The sequence below is a fragment of the Trichoderma reesei genome (assembly GCF_000167675.1).
Source record: "Trichoderma reesei QM6a unplaced genomic scaffold TRIREscaffold_5, whole genome shotgun sequence".
Taxonomy (NCBI): domain Eukaryota; kingdom Fungi; phylum Ascomycota; class Sordariomycetes; order Hypocreales; family Hypocreaceae; genus Trichoderma; species Trichoderma reesei.
Genome location: NW_006711152.1, coordinates 219,519 through 237,400, shown reverse-complemented (window position 1 = coordinate 237,400; position 17,882 = coordinate 219,519). Strand labels below are relative to the sequence as shown.

The window sequence follows — 17,882 nt, the reverse complement described above, 5'->3', positions numbered from 1 at the left end:
TAGGAAACGGTGGGGTCCATCAGCCGCCTATCAGCCTGCAGCTCTCTACTTAGAGCACTTGTGATATGCCGCCGTCTTTCGTCTTCTGCCTTTTCCTCCTCCAAGAGCGTTTCCCATGTCAATGATGAAAGTTTTCTTCTCTCCTCGGAATCTCAGGCTCGGTGGCAGCGGTCCTAAACAGCAGACACACCTGCATCAAGTCGACTCAAACGTCGGGCTCCTCGGCTGTGACCTCGCTTGTCAATTGTGAGTACCTGTAATGGTTGGAGCCCGCTAAGGTGTAGAGACCCTTATTAGCACCTTGCATTCGGCGTTCCACAGCCACGGTGCGACTGAGTAATAACACTGCCGCCTCTGTACGGAATAGATGGTCAAGAGTGATGCTCCGTGTGGCGTCCGCGAGACAGCGAGGCTCCGTTCCTGTACTTGCACTCGTACTTGCTACACCCTGCACTGAACGTACCTAGGTACTCGCAATGCCCTGTACCACGATGCCGGTCCACCTCGAAAACAAGCTGTCCTGCGGCCGCGTGATTGGATCGTCGTCGTCGCTCTTGGTGTTGTGAGAGTGAAGAGCGAAGAAGTCAAGCCCAAGGTACTGTACCTTATCTTATCGCAAGTGTGTCCAAGTTGTTGTTACGGCAAGAGCAACGGACTCCAAGTGAACCAGGTACAGCTGTTTATGCGTGCTGCACCACCGAAGCACAGGTACCCTGTTATCTCAGCGTCTTCACCAGGCATTAAGGCATCAACCGCTCACCGCAGCATCACCTCTTCACCCATACATACACGTACATACATACAAGCCTAATAATCCTGCGTCGTCTCCCTGATGCGACATCAATGCGCATCTTCGTCATCTCGACTCTCCGTCTCTCTCACTCGATTCCAAGCATGTCTCGCGCACAGGACCCAAAAGCGGGCCGGGACTCCATCATCAATCAGCCTCGATCCTTCTGGCGTCAAGCTAGAGGCCCTCGATGGAGCAGCCATCAGAGACCCATGGCTGGCCGGCATGACAGTATCAAAGACGGCCGGGCGATACGGAGTACGGGCTGCTTCGCAAGGTCTTGGGCTGCTTGGACTTGAGGCTCTCCGAGTCAACTGCCTTACCACCGTAGTAGGTCAGGTACTTGCTCGGCGATAGACCCTCTCTACCTTGACCAGTCTGTAGGTTGCAGACATGCTTGCTGATATTCTCCCATAATCGCAGCTCCTGTCTGCTCCCCTTCATTTCGCCCTCAGAGTCAGGCGACTGCGTGCGACAAACGACCCGTCCTCATCCCACCAAGGTAATCTATTCCGCGCTCCGCAAAACAGTACGTACGAGCATTTGCACTCGCCGGGCGGCCTTGACGAGACTCCCGAGCCCACTCTTTCAAGTACGAATGGGCAATCTATTGCAGAGTACAGACGCACGATGGCCCAACTGCTGCTCGTTAGTCATCGCTGGCCTGCCCTAGACAACGCCACGAACAACCTTGCACCGACTTGGAGGCGAGCCGCCCCAGACACGACTGGCCGCAGCAGGCTTGCAGTGTTACAGGTACTCACGCTGGAGCCGTGGCAGAACATGCACACCACACATCACATCAGATGCGCCGAAGCGCTTCTTTGGTCGGCACCGCCTAGCATCAGCAGAGGTCATGGCATCAGCTACAAACTAGGCGCCAGGCTTGCTTTGGGGCATGACGGTGCCTCTCACCTCTGGTTAGGGCATCTGGGTGCCGCCGGCCGAGGGCTACAAACGAGGCAGAAGGGTGTCTGGAAGGACAGCAATACATCGCACACCCTGGGTATCGACGCTTATACGTACATGTGAGCTTCCTGTCGCTCTCAGGGGCCGCCACAAGCACAACGAGAAAAGCTGCTGCTGGAGTCGATATGCCATTGGGCGTGCGCGCACGCCTTACAAGACACACACACACACACACACACGTATTATGGCCCCAAGGCACCCTTTCAGACGCTACAGACAGACAGGTAGGTGGTGTGCATGCTTGCCCGGACGAGTACTGCCCTGCTGCCGCACAAGCCTGCGATGAGTACGAAGTAGTACAAGCAAGTAGGTATGTAATATGAGCATGCAGTCCCCCTCTAGGCAACACGTCTTGAGTGGCTCGAAGGCCCCCCTTAGCCTCGACGCCATGTACGAGCTGCTTTCCGATTCATTCTTGTTTTCTCATTTGCTCACATTCTTCGCTTTCTCTGCCTACCGGGGGGGTCACCATGGTATCATCGGCATCATCAGCTGTGAGGCGGCAGCCAACTGCAACGCCCGTTGGCTTGGACCGAGCATCAACTGCGCCCAGTCCGCAACGAGATTAGCCGTGTTTCTCGTCATCTCGCCCTCTAGGCTGTGTCAATTCATGATGGCGAACGACGGTGATCCCTTTCCGACCTCCTTAACTTGGTACCATCCCTGAAACCGAACTGAGCAGTTGATCGGAGGCAGCTGAGGCTCCCCGCCCTAGCCTTAGGCCGCGTCTCTCTGCCTTTCTTACCTCTTCCCCGGCCTATTCGCGTTCCGGTGGCACGGCGGAGGGCCGGATGACGGCTCCCTGCTCCCTTGGGCCTAGACGCCTTCATGACGGGCAAAGTCCAACAGGTTGAACCAAGTGCCACCTTTACGGTCCCCTTGGTTCCACAGACTGGCATGTCCTTGCTGCACTAGAGGACGACCTCCTTTACCCGGGCGGCTCCTCCAACCTCTAACCCCATGAGCGAGCGCCATGGTTCAAAGGCCATTTGCCAAGGACGTTCTCCGTCTATTCTGCTCTGCTTGTAATACAAGTTCCAACACAAGACCAGCCCTGGTCCGCTTCCGCCATGAGCCCAAGGTTGCCTGCCTCTTCAGCCAAGGTCCACTGGCTGGTGGAATAAGCCAATATTACGAATCCTTCCCCCGCCGCTGCCTTTGCTTCTCGGCTATCGGGTTATACTCCAGATTCGGCTTGTTTGCGCACGTACAAGTAACACTACAAAGCAGCTGATCGGAAGCACAGTTTCATCCAGGCAGAGCCGGCTTTGCTCAATGACAGCATGGGGATCCGCGATGCTCTGGCCGGGCTGCCTGATTGGCACATGCTCCGTCCGCTCGCTCTCGACTCCTGCCGCTGCCTCATTCAGGATATTGAGACGGAGCAAACACGGCATGGCAAAGCCGGCCGATGAAAGCGGGATTTCGTCAGAGGTCGGTAGGCCCCAGCAGTAGGCGCTGGACCTAGACCCCTCACCAGCTTGGTGATCCTTCTGGTTGTCGCGCCTTGTCGAGAGCCTTGATGGCATCATGCAAAGTGAGGCCGCTCCCTCTCTTGCTATTAGAGCCCGAGGCCATGCCGGCATAGAGACGAGGCATGGTGCGGACCGCGAAACAACCCATCTGCCAGCTCGAGGCACCAGCAGCGCCTTCGATTGCCTTCTGTTCCTTATGTTTCCCCCAGCCATGTGATTTTATCTTGATGTCGGCCATGTAGGAGGCTTGTTTCGCTTTCCATCTATACTGAGACGGATGACGACGCAAAATGAATCCTCTACGGGCTTATCAGATGTGATGCTGGGCACTTTTATCGGCTCTCGGCCTCGGAGACCGATGAGGGGAAAAGAGAAATAGTACGAGAACATAACGCAATTGACTCTAACGATGATCAACCGAACGTCTTCTGTCTGCGTCTGCAACATGCGTTAGAGTACGCGCCGACGTTCCGCATCAACGCTCGGAGACCGAATCTCACCTCAAGATAGTTACGACTCTGGCCCTGAGGAGTTACGAGAGAATTCTTTGCATGCAGCACGTATATGAACGCTGGATGAAGCCTCTTTGATGGTGCAATTGTGAAGATCTCAAGCAAATTCATTCTCAATCTACATCTGAACCCATTGCCATCGATCCAACATGGCCAACAAGCCGACCACCAGAGACCTCTATCCCACCCCAAAGGTAGCCGCCGAGGTGACGGCCTACTCTGAGCGCAACTCGACCTCGCTGCCACAGTACCTTGTCGACTATCATGCCTGGGTCGAGCAAAACCATCCACACGCGACGTACATGGTCTCAAACCTGCAGGCGCAGAGCCTCGTCTTCTTCGCCAGGGCCTTTGGCGCCAAGCGGATCCTCGAGATTGGCTCGTATGTCGGCTACTCTGCGCTCGTGTGGGCGCATGCCGTCGGCCAGGACGGCAAGGTGACGGGCCTTGAGTTCTCGGAGGACTATGCGAAGATTGCGAGAGAGGCGTTTGAGAAGCATGACGCGAAGAATGTGGAACTCATTGTGGGAGATGCGCTCAAAACGCAAGTCATGTCCACTCATCTTGCTTGATCCTCGTTTAATGAGAACTTGTGAGAGAACTAACAGGCCTCATGCAGTCTCTCAGCCCTGAAGCCTCAAGAGCCATACGATCTCATCTTCATCGACGCCCAGAAGTCAGGCTATCCCGCCTACCTAAGGGACATCCTCGCCGGCTCCCAGCCGGGCTCGCCCACGCGGCTCCTGCGCCCCGGCGGCATCATCATCGCGGACAATGTCCTCCGGCGGGGGCTGGTGGCCGACGGGAGCGAGGAGAATCCCAACTGGCAGCTGCAGCGGCACGTCGTGACGGCGGAGGAGGATCTCGTGGCGCTGCGGGAGTTTAACGCTGCGCTGGCGGGGGACGAGCGGTTGGAGGCGCTGCTGTTGCCAGTGTTTGATGGGGTTGGGTTTGCGAGGCTGTTGAATTGATTGGTTTTTTTCTTTCTTTTGGATGGACTGGCTGAGCGTGGTACTGGTTTCTGGTGTCGTTGAGTACTTGACGTTGTAAGATTCTGCTGACGGGTTCATACCTTTGGACACGGAAGGTTTGACAGCTGTTGGCTTGGTTGGAGATGGGACTCGATGTCTTGGGAGCATAGTACGATATCATATTTCAATTTGTCGTCTTGCTTGACTCAGTCCATCAATGCCATTAAGGAGAGGATGATCTCGCAAGAATGTGTTGCTATTACCTGAGTTGATCGCTGGTGATGCTCATCATTTGTATCTCGAGCTTGACTTCAATGGAGGACTGGACTTGTTCACAAATCGACCGGCAATTATTCTGCTCTGTAGCTTTGATGAGAGAGCTGCAGTACATCTACAGGTACTACTGTCCTCATACTCAAGAGAGTCTATTATATCTTTAAAACGGCCATGGCTCTCTTTTAATGTACATACAAGACCTTTCATTAAGTATAGGGTACGTAAGGGGGTGAACGAAGCATATGAGCATCTACACAAACGGTGAAAGTAAACATCATAATGTAGCTTATAATGGCATGTAATTGAAACTAGTAGGTAATGCTGGGCTCATCTCTGCTTCACTACCAAAGAGAGCCGTTCTGTTCAACAACGCGCCCTGAGAACCCACGGTATCTGCTCCATGCTCCATATCCCCCGAATTATAAATGGTCAACATCTTTTCGTCCCAAGACGCCTGGTTCAAAGGCCCCGTCAATCTCTGCGCATGTGCTCATAACCGGTCAGTCAAATCCAACTTCTCCGCAAGTCACGGCAACGCGATGTCGTCAGACCCAGGACTGCTCGCCGCAGTGCTCTCATCCCCCAGCTCCGACTTTGCCATCTCGTCCGTCACCAAATCCGTCCATCTGTCGCCTCCCGTGCGCAAGACGTTTTGCGTAGAAAGACAATCCCCAAAGTGCCTCTCTCGCCTCGTCGTTCTCCGCTCTCCGCCTTCGAGCGCCGAGTATGCGCTCCGTGTGGTGCGCATTCGCTTCCGCTTGCCGCCTTCGCTCATGAGGTTGCTCAGTTTCAGGCGGCGCTGCATGAGCTGGTACTCGTATGCTACGATGCCGCGGACCCAGGGCGCGACGTCGAGGACAATGAGCTTCAGGGTGCGGTCAAAGACGGAGGGGTCGAGGTATGCTGTTGGAGCGACCTTGGGAGGAACGGCAATGGGGTCGAAGGCGATAGCAATGTCCATCCTGGTCATTTGGTGAGGACACGACTGAAAGAACGAGTCAAGAACTGAGACAGCCTGCCCTTCGTCTATTGGCCGTAGAGCAGAGGCCTGTGCCGAGTCTCCCGCTGCGTCGGATGTCTTTGTCGTCGAGTTCAGCAGTGTCGCCCGGGCGAGAGACTTGACGCACGTCGAAATGGCCTTGCTCGGCGCGGCGTGATGCACCATGGCATCGGCATCTAGAAGAGCCTGCCCCAGGATAAAGTCTTCTCTGACGTGGGTCGCGAGCTCGGGTATTGTTGGGTCCATAACCTCCTGCAGCTTGACCCCGTAGGCGCCCCCTGAGCAGAGATCCGCAGAGCTCATGGCACTGCAAAAGTCGTCATACGCCTCCAATGTGCCAAGACTTGCCGCGGTATTCGTGGCCCATGAGCTCATACAGGTGCCGGTGCACCAGTCTCCCATGTCGAGACTCCAAAAGTCCCATACTTGGTTGATGGCCTCTTGTTCGGCTTCCAGTCCGCTCGTGGCGACGATAGGGTCTCGATTGAACCATCCCATGCCCTGCTGATAGGTATCCTGACTGATAACTCGTACCACGTCGCCGTTCTCATCCAAGTCGGAGCCCTTGGGCCAGCGGAGGTAGAACCAGTCAAATCCACCTTTGCGATCGCCAACGCCAATCTGACACCAGTAGCTGAGCTCGGTTATCGTTGCTCTCAAATCGTAATTACGAGACTTGTACAGGGCTTCGACGGCTGATCGCTGAAGGGCATGGCCTTCGTTGGCAGCAATCAGCAGACAGAGATCCACGGCAGTGCTCAAAGGGGCGGGGGAAAACCGAAAGATGCCATGCAGGTTCAAGCTCTGGATGGGCAACAAGCTCTCGTCATTGCAAGTCATGATGAACGGTCGTTTGGACTGTGCAATGAGGCTCGTCAGGGTTGCCCAAAATTGCTTGTCTTCTTCGAAAAGGACATCGACTTCTTCAAGGAGAATCAGAGACTGCTTTTGACTCTTAGGTGGCGCCTTTGCCTCTTTCTCCACGTTCTCCTTCTCCTTGGACTGCTTCGCTCGTTGGGGTTTCGATGGCTGCGACTTGGGCTTTGGTTGGAAAAAAGAGGTCATCATGCCCTGCTTGCCGGAGTTGATCTCGTTGGCTACCTCTTCCGGATCGATGGCAGTGAAGTCGGCGCCTCGGTTATGCTGCACCAGGTGGTTACGCGTCATATCGCCAACTTTCTCCAGAATGTCTTTCCCGCTCCTTCGACTACCGGCATTGATCTCGAAAATCTCAAAGTCCAGCTCCTTTGCTACCGCGTAAACCGCTGCTGTCTTGCCGCTGCCGTGGGGTCCGCTCAAAATGATGGCATTCGTGAGACGGCTGCCTTTACTCGTATTGAGACTGCGCATCACGGACTTTTTGATCAGCTTCGAGCCGGGCAGAGAGGTCCAGTCCCCGTCGCTGTCGGAAATCTCGTCCATTTCGGCGTCCTCCTCTTCGCTATCGATGACGAACCCGTCCAATTTGTTCTTCTTCCTCTTCTTCTTGGGCTGGCCTTTCTCCTTGTCGCCCTCTGAGCTTCCTGATTCTACAGATTGCACCCTAAGGGCCTGTAACCAGTCGCTCAGCAGCAGTGCCTCCTTTCCCGGCTGCAAGACTTGGGCAGCCGTGACCGGAGCGTACTTCTGAACCCAAGAGGTGCCTTCGCACTGTGATCTGTCAAAGGCTGACAGCTGGACTTCGAGGGCTCTGTACAGACGGCTGATGGCAGGATGAATTTTGGGAGTCTGCTGATTCACGAGCTCGTCAACATCCACATCGTAATAAGAGGAGTCATCGGCAAGGCGACTCTGTAGCTGTGGGCGAATCCGGCGTTGGAGCTTTCGTCCGCTTTCGAAGTGTCTCTGAGGTACGCGTAATTCAGAAGGAGCTGGTAAGAAGCTGTTGTTGTCTCTAGGAAGACTCTGCCGGATTCCCGGGACATCTAGATCATGTTCGAGATGCCGCAACACGGACTCTTGTGGGGCAATAGCAACAGCGGCCCTCTTTGACCTCCTCTGCCGCATTCCAGACCATTGAACGACTGCTCTCGTACTTGACAAGTCATCACCCCGTACATGAGCCATACCGTGAGCTGGCCATAGTGGGTATGTGGCACCCGGAACCTTTGTGCCGCCTGATTTGATACCAAACTGGATGCCCTTTCCAACCGGGGCGAATGGATTCCTGGGGTTCTTTGGCGACACAGGCGTGGACATGAAAACCCTGGTTTTGTGGCTTGAGGACTTCTTTAATGGATCCGCTTGCGCACAGGCTTCAGACTGCGGTTTCGCTTTGCCCGTGAAGAATGGGTGTGTGCTTTTCGCCTTTTCAGGTGCCACTTCCGCTTGGGCCTGCTTGGGCTCGGTCACTTTGCGTTTGCTAGGCACCGGCGACAGCTGTAGCTTTCCCTCGAGTATTCCCTCAATCTTCTTGCCCATATTTTTTCGATGCTCATCATCCCGTCCATACTTGATGGTAACCATGCGACTTGGCTTGCTAATGACTTTTGGCTTCGGAGGAGAGCCCAATGTTCCCGTTTTCGGGTTGAACTTGAGCACCTTCTTCAATTGCACAGGGGCAGGTGTTTGAACTCGCAAAGTTGCAGTGGAGGGTTGTGAAGGTTCGGTATTGCTCGAGGTCTGGTTGGCAGCATCGCCTAGCTGTTGTGTGGAGGCTTCGTCGAGGGTCGGTGGAGGGAGGCTGGAAGCTGGTTGGCCGCTCCCACTGTCTCTTGCGGCTTCGTCGCTTTGCTCTGGCCGGTTGAGATGATTCAAGATAGCTCCATTGAGCGTCTGCTTTGCGCTCTTCCTTCCCCGGCGAGCTTTCTTGCCTTCTGAATCATCTTGGACGAGAGGTGTATCTGTCTTTCGCCGCTTTCTTTTGGGACCTTCGGCGGTAACTGCAGGAGCTGCGTCGGATATTGCCGGGGCAGCATCTATAGGCAACGGCGGCGGAGCAGCAGGCTGGTCGATGTCGGCCTTGGTGAAGAATGGATGAAGCTTCTTAGAGGAGGTTTCGCCATTTTCGCCCTGCACCATTGTCGCGACCAGGACCGGTCCCATTGATTCAGCGCGCCTATGTGGGAGAAACGCAGCGTTAGCGGTGATGGTGCTTTTATGGCTGTACTCATTCTTGCGTCCTGTCCCTCAGTCCCTCACCTTTATGTCGACATGAATGCCGCCGATATCCAGAGCAACGACGAAGCCGAGGGGCGAGATGGATATGCCTATCCTAGGTAGGAGCAGTGCTGGAGAAGCGGGAAGAGGATCCAAAGAAAATGTCCGCGAGGCCTCATCAGTGTCTAGATCTTCTCGTCAAGCTCGCATTTGGTGCAAAGGTCTCCTCAAGAGCCTTGTGTTGTCGGGTTTGCAGCAATTCAGACGCGTCGAAGCTCCATTTACGCGTGCAGTTGCAACTGACAGGGATCCTGCCGATTCGCGCCACAATCGCGGCCCCGCCACACCACTTACCTAAGCGACCCCACTCCGGAGTTTTGCACGGCCGCTGCCAGAACTTTTTTTTTTCTTTATCGCGATAGCTTCTATCGCTGCAGCCGCAAAATATTCAGCCAGCCTGCCATTGGAAAGCGTCCAGCAACAACAACGAACCGCCATGGCTTCTGAGTACCGGATACACAAGCCATACGTGCTGGCAACGCTGCCGAAGCCGCTGGACCACACCAAGGGAAACATCGTGGCCAGGGAGGTTTATGGCCAGCGGGACGGCCAAAAGAAGAGGAAGCGAACGGAGCTCGTGGTGGGCGTTGACGGAGAAACAACAAGCATCTACGACGTATGTTTGCTCCTGTGCTTATAGGCCAATGACATCGTGCTGACGATCTTATAGGTCCCTGCCTCACGATTGATCACCTCATACCCGATTCCGCCCCAGGAATCATTCACCTGCCCTCCTTACTCTGTCAGAGTCCGTCGCAACAACAGCAGCGATGCCCTTCGATATACGTTCATCGCAACCACCGATGCGGGTGCTCACAAGATAACTCTCTTCAAAGACGTGGCGCACCGCGATGGAAAAACGACGTCGAACAGCGTATCCCAGGTCCTCAACACCTCCGCGGTCAAGTATCTCACCTGCTCTTCGCCCTCGAACGAAGCCGCCAACATTGGCGAGATTATAGCCGTTTGCGAAGATGGAGAGATTGTCTGCCTGTCTGGGGAAACCCTGGCCATTCAGTGGACTTCGTCATCCAAGTCAATGGTTCAGGACTTGGTTGCTACATCCATATCAGAATTTCACATCGAATACGCTTTGTCGGGCAGCACGGCCGAGTTCACTGAAGGCTTGTTCAAGAACCGACCCGAGGTCTTCAGCGCGCTGCCAAAGTCCGCTGCCTCGCACGTGGAACTTTTTGCTCTCATCTCCAAGAGCTCCAGTCAGGATGTGGAGAGTCGACACTTGATCATTCTGGCAGCTGTATCTGGGGATGCATCGGCGCCGGCGGACGTCCAGCACCTGGTCCCTCTCGACATCGTACCCATCACCACTATCGCTAGTCAAGTCAACGACGCGTCGCCTGCTTATCAAGTGGACGTGCAGTCTGGCCTTCTTCTCCAGCTCCAGCAGGGTGCCATCGGCGTCTATGACCTGACTGGAGCTGTCCCCAAGCTCAAGTCAACCATTGAGGCGGAGAACGCACAGTCTTTTGCCCGCCTCTTCAAGCCATTCATCCTCGCATCTTCACTGACCTCTATCGGCCTGTACAACTACCAATATCGATCCGTTCATTCCAAGGCCACACTGGACTGGTCCGAGGTCCCGACCGAAGGCGCGACGCCGCGGTCATGCCAGCTGATTAGCTATCTGCGGAGCCAGGATCTCGTCGTCGCCCTAGTGGAGAACATCCTGGTTACCATCCAGGTGGAACCGCCAAAGAATTCTGGCAAACGGAGAAAGGAAGGCCTTTTGATCGACTCGATCGGGCGGGGCACCGGCCTGGAGATTCCAACCAAGAGGATCAGATGCGAAACTTCGCTTGAATTCTCTAAGCTAGTTCCAGGAACTCTAACCGATGACTACCTCGCTCAGTTCCAGACGGAGACGGAGGCAGCCGATAAACTACTTGCGGACAATGAGCTGGGCAAGTGGGAAGAGATCTTGCGCAGCAAGTTTGGCGTGTCCAAGAAGGGCACAACTCAGGCAAACGGCGAGAAACCAAAGGCCCAGGAGGGCTCAGACGCGCAGGAGTTGCCTGAGTGGGAGTGGCTCTCGGGGGCATCGTATCCTACTGCCGACCGCAGATGGATCATCTATGCTATTAGTCAGGTCTTCTCGGTTGACACCAAGGCGGATGGAGACTCGGTACGACCTGAGCTGCGCCTCGTCTTGCCCGAGAGCAATGTCACTACGTATCTGGTGGTCGCCGGCCACCTCACCTTGTCTAACCTGCGAACAGCCTTTAGGGATGAATTGGCCCCCGAGGCATCGGACAACCGCGCCGTAGCGGGCGACTTGATTCGATGCCTTGCGGACGCCGATCCCTCGCTGACCCTCCTGCTCAACTACTTGCAGGCAACGAAGCTAGGCGAGGTCGAGCTCCTGCTTGCCATTCGGGCACTGATGCTCAGCATGGACTTGATTCCCCAGAGCAAACGGGATACGACCAAGCTCTTGACAAGCGAGCCGCACCGTGACAGCGGCAACGACAACGGCGATGGCAACAAGGAGGACATTGAGATGGACCTGGACGACCTGGAGCGAAAGATTGCAGTGACGGAGCACTACCTCGGCGATGACTCGAGTAGCCGTTCTCGTGGGCTGACTCTCGCATTCACCAAGCTGTGGCGGTTGCCGGCACTCAACACGGTCAAGGCGCTCCGGACGACGGTGTCGACGGACGACATCATGTCACTCATCTATCTGCTGCGGGTGGAACTACTGCGCGGCGCGTGGACCTCTCTCTATATTGACCCTACCGCTTTTGACTCGGAGGGCAATGAGCCTCCGCCTGATGGCGTCATTGCCCTGATTGCCGACCTCCTTGGCCGATGCCTGGATGCTGTGGGAGCTGGCGGATGGCTGTTCAATGATGCCATCTCGTGGGCAGACAAGGCTGAGGCGAGCGACTTCCTGACGGCCCTACGACTCGAGGTGACTGCCGCACTAGAGGGCATTGAAGAGGCGGTCTTCCTGAACGGCATCCTGAGCGAGACTGTGCGATTCGGCAACGCGGTGCAGAAGGGCAGTGCAGCCAGGCAGAGCAAGGGCCCGAACAAGCCGATCCTTGTCCACTTGGAGAACAGGGAGTCGCGACTACTGCCACTGGGCTTGAAGACAAAGTCGTTGCCTACGAGGGAAAAGGTGGTGTCTGGAGGTGAGGTGGTGCAGCGAAGCGTTCGAGAGACGGGACACCTGATCAGTCAGAAGGTGGATGCTTACTCTTTGGAGAAGCTCGCTATCTGAGCCACTTTTCTTTACTTGGGAGTTTCTCTGCACTAGAGGAAGTGATTCGGAGACTACCTATGGCGCGAGTATTTGACGTATTCAAGAAGGGGTTTGAATCAAGAATTGGGACAAGGGCCTGTGGAGAGAGGGGGGGGGGGGAGCTGGACAGAAGGATTCCTGACCATCCGACTAGTGCGGCTCAAGAGGAATCGGTATCCGAAATGGGTCAAACCAGTGACTCGGAGAAAAAAGCCGAGGGCTGTAAGATGCATAGGACAACATCCCACAAGGTAGAAGCGGGATTGTTCGGTGAAGGGATACGGGGGCCGAAGGATTGCAGAGGGGGTGGCAATTCCGGTAGCTGAATGGCTGGCTAATACCACTGTATAGAGTTTACGTATGGATTGATGTAATTGAGCATTGGTGTTTTGTGTATATGAAGCCATCTGCGGGGTGGTTGTGTCGTGTCATTGCTCGTTTGTCAATGGAAGGATGGGATCAAGGCACCACACGGTCCCAATGACGGGGTCACTGTTCAAGAGGTTGTTTCGCAAGTCAAGGCAGCCATGTGTAACGAGGCTTGTTGCCAGCGCATCTTGTTGGCAATCGTGGCTGCACCTGAAAAGGAATGCAGGGACATGGTCATATGGTGATGGTGAGGAGAGGCCAGGGAGGAAATGTCTGTGCAGTAAGTGAAGTTGGGCTTGATCTTGTGAGTCTCTTGACTCCTGAGGCTGGAATGAGAAGCCATTGTCACAAGGGTCTTTTGTGATGGGTGAGCCAGGGTAACATATGGCTAGGTAAGGCGAAAGGAGGGCAGACGATGCCACGTTGTGAGGAGGTGAAGAGTATGGCTGTAAGAAGCGTGCATGGAACCAGAGGTTGGCTTTGAAGCAGGTCTGCCCGTGTATCTGGTGCGATGTTGTACGGGGAATGGTCTGGTCTGTGTAAGGCAACTCGATGCTGATATCCGCACATGTGCTTCATGAGTCGATTGAGTGAGTGTGCCTCGATAAGATGCGTGTAACACGAGGGCTGATTCCCCCGTTTTCTCTTGATACTATGAGGACCGATATCCTGGGGCTGAAGCGCATTGTTATTTTTTTTTAACCTTGTGGGGGGGGTTACATGGCCTATTACACCCAACATGCATGACTTCATGGGTAGGCAAGGTAGGTCTCTACATACAAAGCTTTCGGCCAAGGAACCCAAGTAGAAGCACAGCTCATGCGTGACATGCTTTTTCCATGTTTCACTTTGCCACCGTGGCTGGGAGGATATAGTCTGAGTGTATCTTACTCGTATGGAGTTGCGGAAGGCGCCGAAGGTGAGAAGCACAGCCTTGATTTAGATGGGGATGGAGTGCTTGTATGTATTGAGGTTTACAGTAAGGTGGTGAAGGTTCGGTGGGGGCGCTAGATAATATCGGCCATGGTGTTGAATGTTCTAGAGTTGGTTTTACACGCTCGAGACACGAAGTGGCAAAAGGATACGGAACCAAAGATAGAATGAATGATCTTAGCAAGAAGAGATGCCTCGGAGAAACGATATGCTCGTACGGATCTAGTAGTCGTAGGTAAGTAAGATGGAAAGTACATACTAGAGGCAGTCTTGACGTAAAAGGTCTGGTCAAGTCGATAATCGGTGCGTCAGGCTTCCTCCAAGGCTCAACTGCGAGTGAGTCTCCGACAATCGCTCGGCTTTGGCGCTGCAGGGTCAGTGTCGAGTCAGGTACAGGTACAATCGTATCCTTCTACTACTGTCCATTTTGAGCTTTAATAGGGCCAGATGGCCACTGAGACAAAAGCATGAACCAGCACCAGACACCGAGAAGCACATGCAAGTCACGACAAGGGTCGGGAATGGCGCCCCTCAGAGGCTCGAGGCCCCCCCTGTGGCAACCTGAACCCCTGTGGGTTAGACTCGAGGGTGGTTTGACGACGTCACAGCCCGTGGATGCAGCCACATGCTGCGGTCTGTGTCTTGGGCGTGAACCTGCGAGAACTTGGGCGTCTGGATCGACTGTTTATGCCTGTATGTATGTAATTTGTCGAAAGCTGCAACTGCTGATGGGCTGTTTGTCTATTGCCTGATTGAGAATGGATGCAAAAAGAGGGGTGGAGAGATGTGCGTTTGTGCGTCGTGACATTGCATGCGGCTTGGAGGACGAAAGTGGTACAGAGGCCATGCAAGCCATTTAGCTGTGGGTGCGAGGTACATGTGGTATCGATAAGTGGTGCGCCTTGTACACCCGCAGCTTCCACTGCGGTTCGTGGGTGTAGTTCAGCTGGCAGGAAGGAAGCAGGAGGTTCAAAATGGAGGGGACCTTCCTCTGTCTCTCTGTTCCGGCCTACCTTACCCGATCTGATTTCTTCATCCTCCTTCTCTCTTCTCTCCTTCACCTTCATCCTCTTTTCGCCCGTCGTCTTTGCCTTCAATCCATCTCCTGTTACATCAGCAACAACTTGGAGCGACTCGCCTCTTCCTGCAACCGGAGATACCATCACTCGACGATACGGACCAACTGCTGCGCCATCTCAGCCCACTTGCCAGCAAACTACTCCCGCCCGCTGACCAACCAGCAAGCAGATCGGCATCCGCCAGCCAAGCAGCGGCACCTATCACGAGGACACGCGAGCCAGACGACCTTGCCTTAAACTTGCCGTCATCGCCATTAGGTTATTCTGCATTACATACTGCATGACACATTCCGCTGCGGCCTAACCCGGGCCCTGCAAAGACTCCCAAGAACGCACAACCCTCGACTCACAACCGCCTCGCACAGCCTGGTCAGCTCTCATCTTTGTTCATACAACGACCAGGTTCCAACCCAAGATTCGATTCTCAAGCCAGCACGCATTACAGCACATCGATCCAGCTACTGTTTGTTTCTCCCCTCGCCACTGCAAGGTAGCTATGAGCGGTACCTCCGTTGTCCAACAAATCGATGCCGTCGACGCCTTTGCCAGGACCCTGTACATCCGCAGCTCTCAGTCAACTGTCCCATCTCTCTCCACGGATGTCTCGCAGGCCGTCCGCAGCCTCCACCAGGCGCTGCGCGAGTTGCGCATCGAGGCTGCCGATCCAAACTCACGCCTCAACGCTTCGGACTCTAGTCCCTACTCCAAGCAGCTAAACTCCATCATCAAGGACTCCCAGACGACACTAAAGCAGCTTGAGCTCGTCCTAGATCTGAACAGCAGAGGTGGAGGACCTTATGCTGATAGCGCTGCTGAGGGCATCACCGCTGTGCAAACCAAGCTGGTTCATCAAAAGACTGTCATCGACGCCTTTCTAGATCTGGTCCGGCATGGCGACAAACCCGGCCGCCGCCGCGGGCCCAGTCTGGATACAATCAAGGGCAAGGTGGATGCTATCGGGCGCAGGCTCTTTCGTCGCGATAGCAACAAGTCCTCCACCGGCGATGACAAACTGTGGAAGAAGTTCAAGGCCGAGCTTATCAAGGAGGGATTCTCATCCAAGGTGCTGGATGAGCATGAGGTACGGCCCCCCTTACAAACGATCTGAAACCCTAAACTTGCATGACGCGAGTACACATGAAGCTGATGAGAAGATAGGATATTCTGCGCGCCTACATTCAGGAGATCCAGTCCGTCCTGTCTGTGAAAGACGGCGTGCCGCCCACCGTTCAGGGCCTACTCGAGCTTGATGGCACCTCGACACCCGCACCCGCGCCGCTGCATGGTCGCCATATGACCTTTCCACCCGCCAACTATGCAAAGGCGCCTGCCGTCACCAAGTCTGACCGATTGGTACCAGATCAGTCACCTCACCCGGCTTTGGTCCAAGAACACTCACGCGATCCCCGCTCTTGGGCCTCACCAGGAGATGCAAGCAACTTGGGAGATTCCTTCACCCTCATCTCCACCCGAGATCTCTTATTGATGGACTCGCTTAGTTCAGATGTGGCTGGCCTCCATCTGAGCAGCTCCCCAACGCAGGCTGATGCTCCATCATTCCAGCCCATAATGTCCGGCGCTCTGCCACTGCCCGAGATTAGGCTGCCTGATTCTACAGCCCCTCGGGATATCCCTCAAACGAAGCATCTTGGCGTTGAAGGAATGGCACCTCATGTGTATGGCTCCAGCGCCCCGCCAGCATATGGGGGAGCATCGATGCCCCGGTTGGCTCCGGATAGCTTTGGGCAGGACATCCCCATGCATGCGGAGTGGACCAAAATCGACCGCGCTCTCGTCAGCCCCGAGGCTCTCCATCGTGTCGGCGTGCGGTACGAGGCCCGTCCGGGCTATGTCGCTATCTTGGGCCGCCTAACTCTCGATCAAGTCACTCAATATGCCCGCTTGAGCGCGGAATGTCGGGCTGCTCGGCGAGGCGTGCCTCCGATGACGAAACATCATTCTTTCGATGTAACCAGGCGCGAGCGGACGGGCTCGGAGAGTAGTCGAGATGAGAATATTGATGATGACAAGGATTCGGATGGCCGTAGCGACGTGTCGGATGCAGACGACGAGAAAGTTTTAGGCGAGAAAGGAACCAAGACCTATCCCGTCATCGTGAATCCGCCAGAAAAGAGCAAGTCCTCTCCAAGCACCACTGTCATGCCGAAGCCGATCTTGAAGAACAAGAACACGAATCATGTGCGATTCGATCCAGAGCCGCACGAAGTCGCTGCCCGACAGGAAAAGGATAGCCGTGAGAATCGAGACTCGACCTCCAGGAAATCCCGAGATCGCGATGACAGAGACAGGGACGACCACGCCAGGCGTCGTGAAGATAGAGAGAAAAGGAGGCGAGACAGCGACCCAACCCACGATGACAAATACCGTCGGGACCGGGACCGGGACCGGGACCGAGATCGAGAACGAGAACGCGACCGCGACCGAGACAGAGACCACGAGGGCCACCGATCGCACCACCACGATCGGGACCGCCGTGATGACCGGAGACGCGAGAGATCTACGAAGAAGAATCCCTGGGGCGAGGCTCTCGGCGTGGTGGGCATTGGCGGTGCTGCCGCCAGCTTGCTGGGAGTCTTGGCCGAGGCCGCCATGGGAGGTTGATGATGTCGAAACAATTATTTGACACCTGATGATGGTCTCGGGAGAGATTTGACGACTCTCGAAGAGCACTATTACAAGACGAACTACCTCTCCTTTGTTGAAGTTAAGCTCGGATCAACTTGCATGGATCGATCTTGAGCATTTCACCGTGACACTGAACGACTTTACCGTTTCTGGGGCTTTTTAGTCTATGTGCGAACTGGAGATAATATGCTTGGGTATCTTGTTTGGTCTGAGTTCAACTGGGATATGTGAGATGGAATGGAAGGAAGGCAGCGATAGATACCCTTGGTTGACTGCATTCTTGTATGAAATGGTTGCATTCCGGCATCTGGTAAATAGATTGAATGATTTACGAATAATGACCCTTTTGTAATGCTTGTTTGCGAGGACTAAATGGGCTTCACTTATGTGTGCGGTATGAGATGGAAGCGGCGTGTGTAGGTAATATGCGTCTAGGTT

The 17,882-nt window shown here is 54.8% G+C and overlaps 4 protein-coding genes across 4 annotated transcripts; 3 read left to right on the top strand and 1 right to left on the bottom strand.

Moving 5' to 3' along the window:
- Positions 1-3,603: 3,603 nt before the first annotated feature.
- Positions 3,604-4,717, top strand: TRIREDRAFT_76247 (uncharacterized protein; the record flags this gene model as incomplete). The annotated part of the gene is made up of 2 exons (XM_006963750.1): positions 3,604-4,294; positions 4,382-4,717. Exons 1-2 carry the CDS (start codon positions 3,896-3,898, stop codon positions 4,715-4,717), a joined length of 735 nt encoding a protein of 244 aa, XP_006963812.1. The 5' UTR covers positions 3,604-3,895.
- Positions 4,718-5,339: 622 nt separating this feature from the next.
- TRIREDRAFT_120893 (uncharacterized protein) lies at positions 5,340-9,014 on the bottom strand (the record flags this gene model as incomplete). Its single annotated transcript, XM_006963571.1, has 2 exons — positions 5,340-8,534; positions 8,826-9,014. 2 exons carry the CDS (start codon positions 9,012-9,014, stop codon positions 5,520-5,522), a joined length of 3,204 nt encoding a protein of 1,067 aa, XP_006963633.1. The 3' UTR covers positions 5,340-5,519.
- A 574-nt stretch (positions 9,015-9,588) lies between these two features.
- Positions 9,589-12,396, top strand: TRIREDRAFT_120892 (uncharacterized protein; the record flags this gene model as incomplete). The annotated part of the gene is made up of 2 exons (XM_006963749.1): positions 9,589-9,768; positions 9,823-12,396. The coding sequence occupies 2 exons, from the start codon at positions 9,589-9,591 to the stop codon at positions 12,394-12,396; spliced, it is 2,754 nt and encodes a 917-aa protein (XP_006963811.1).
- A 2,898-nt stretch (positions 12,397-15,294) lies between these two features.
- On the top strand, positions 15,295-17,420 carry TRIREDRAFT_3063 (uncharacterized protein; the record flags this gene model as incomplete). The annotated part of the gene is made up of 2 exons (XM_006963468.1): positions 15,295-15,879; positions 15,957-17,420. 2 exons carry the CDS (start codon positions 15,295-15,297, stop codon positions 17,418-17,420), a joined length of 2,049 nt encoding a protein of 682 aa, XP_006963530.1.
- Between the last annotated feature and the right edge of the window lie 462 nt (positions 17,421-17,882).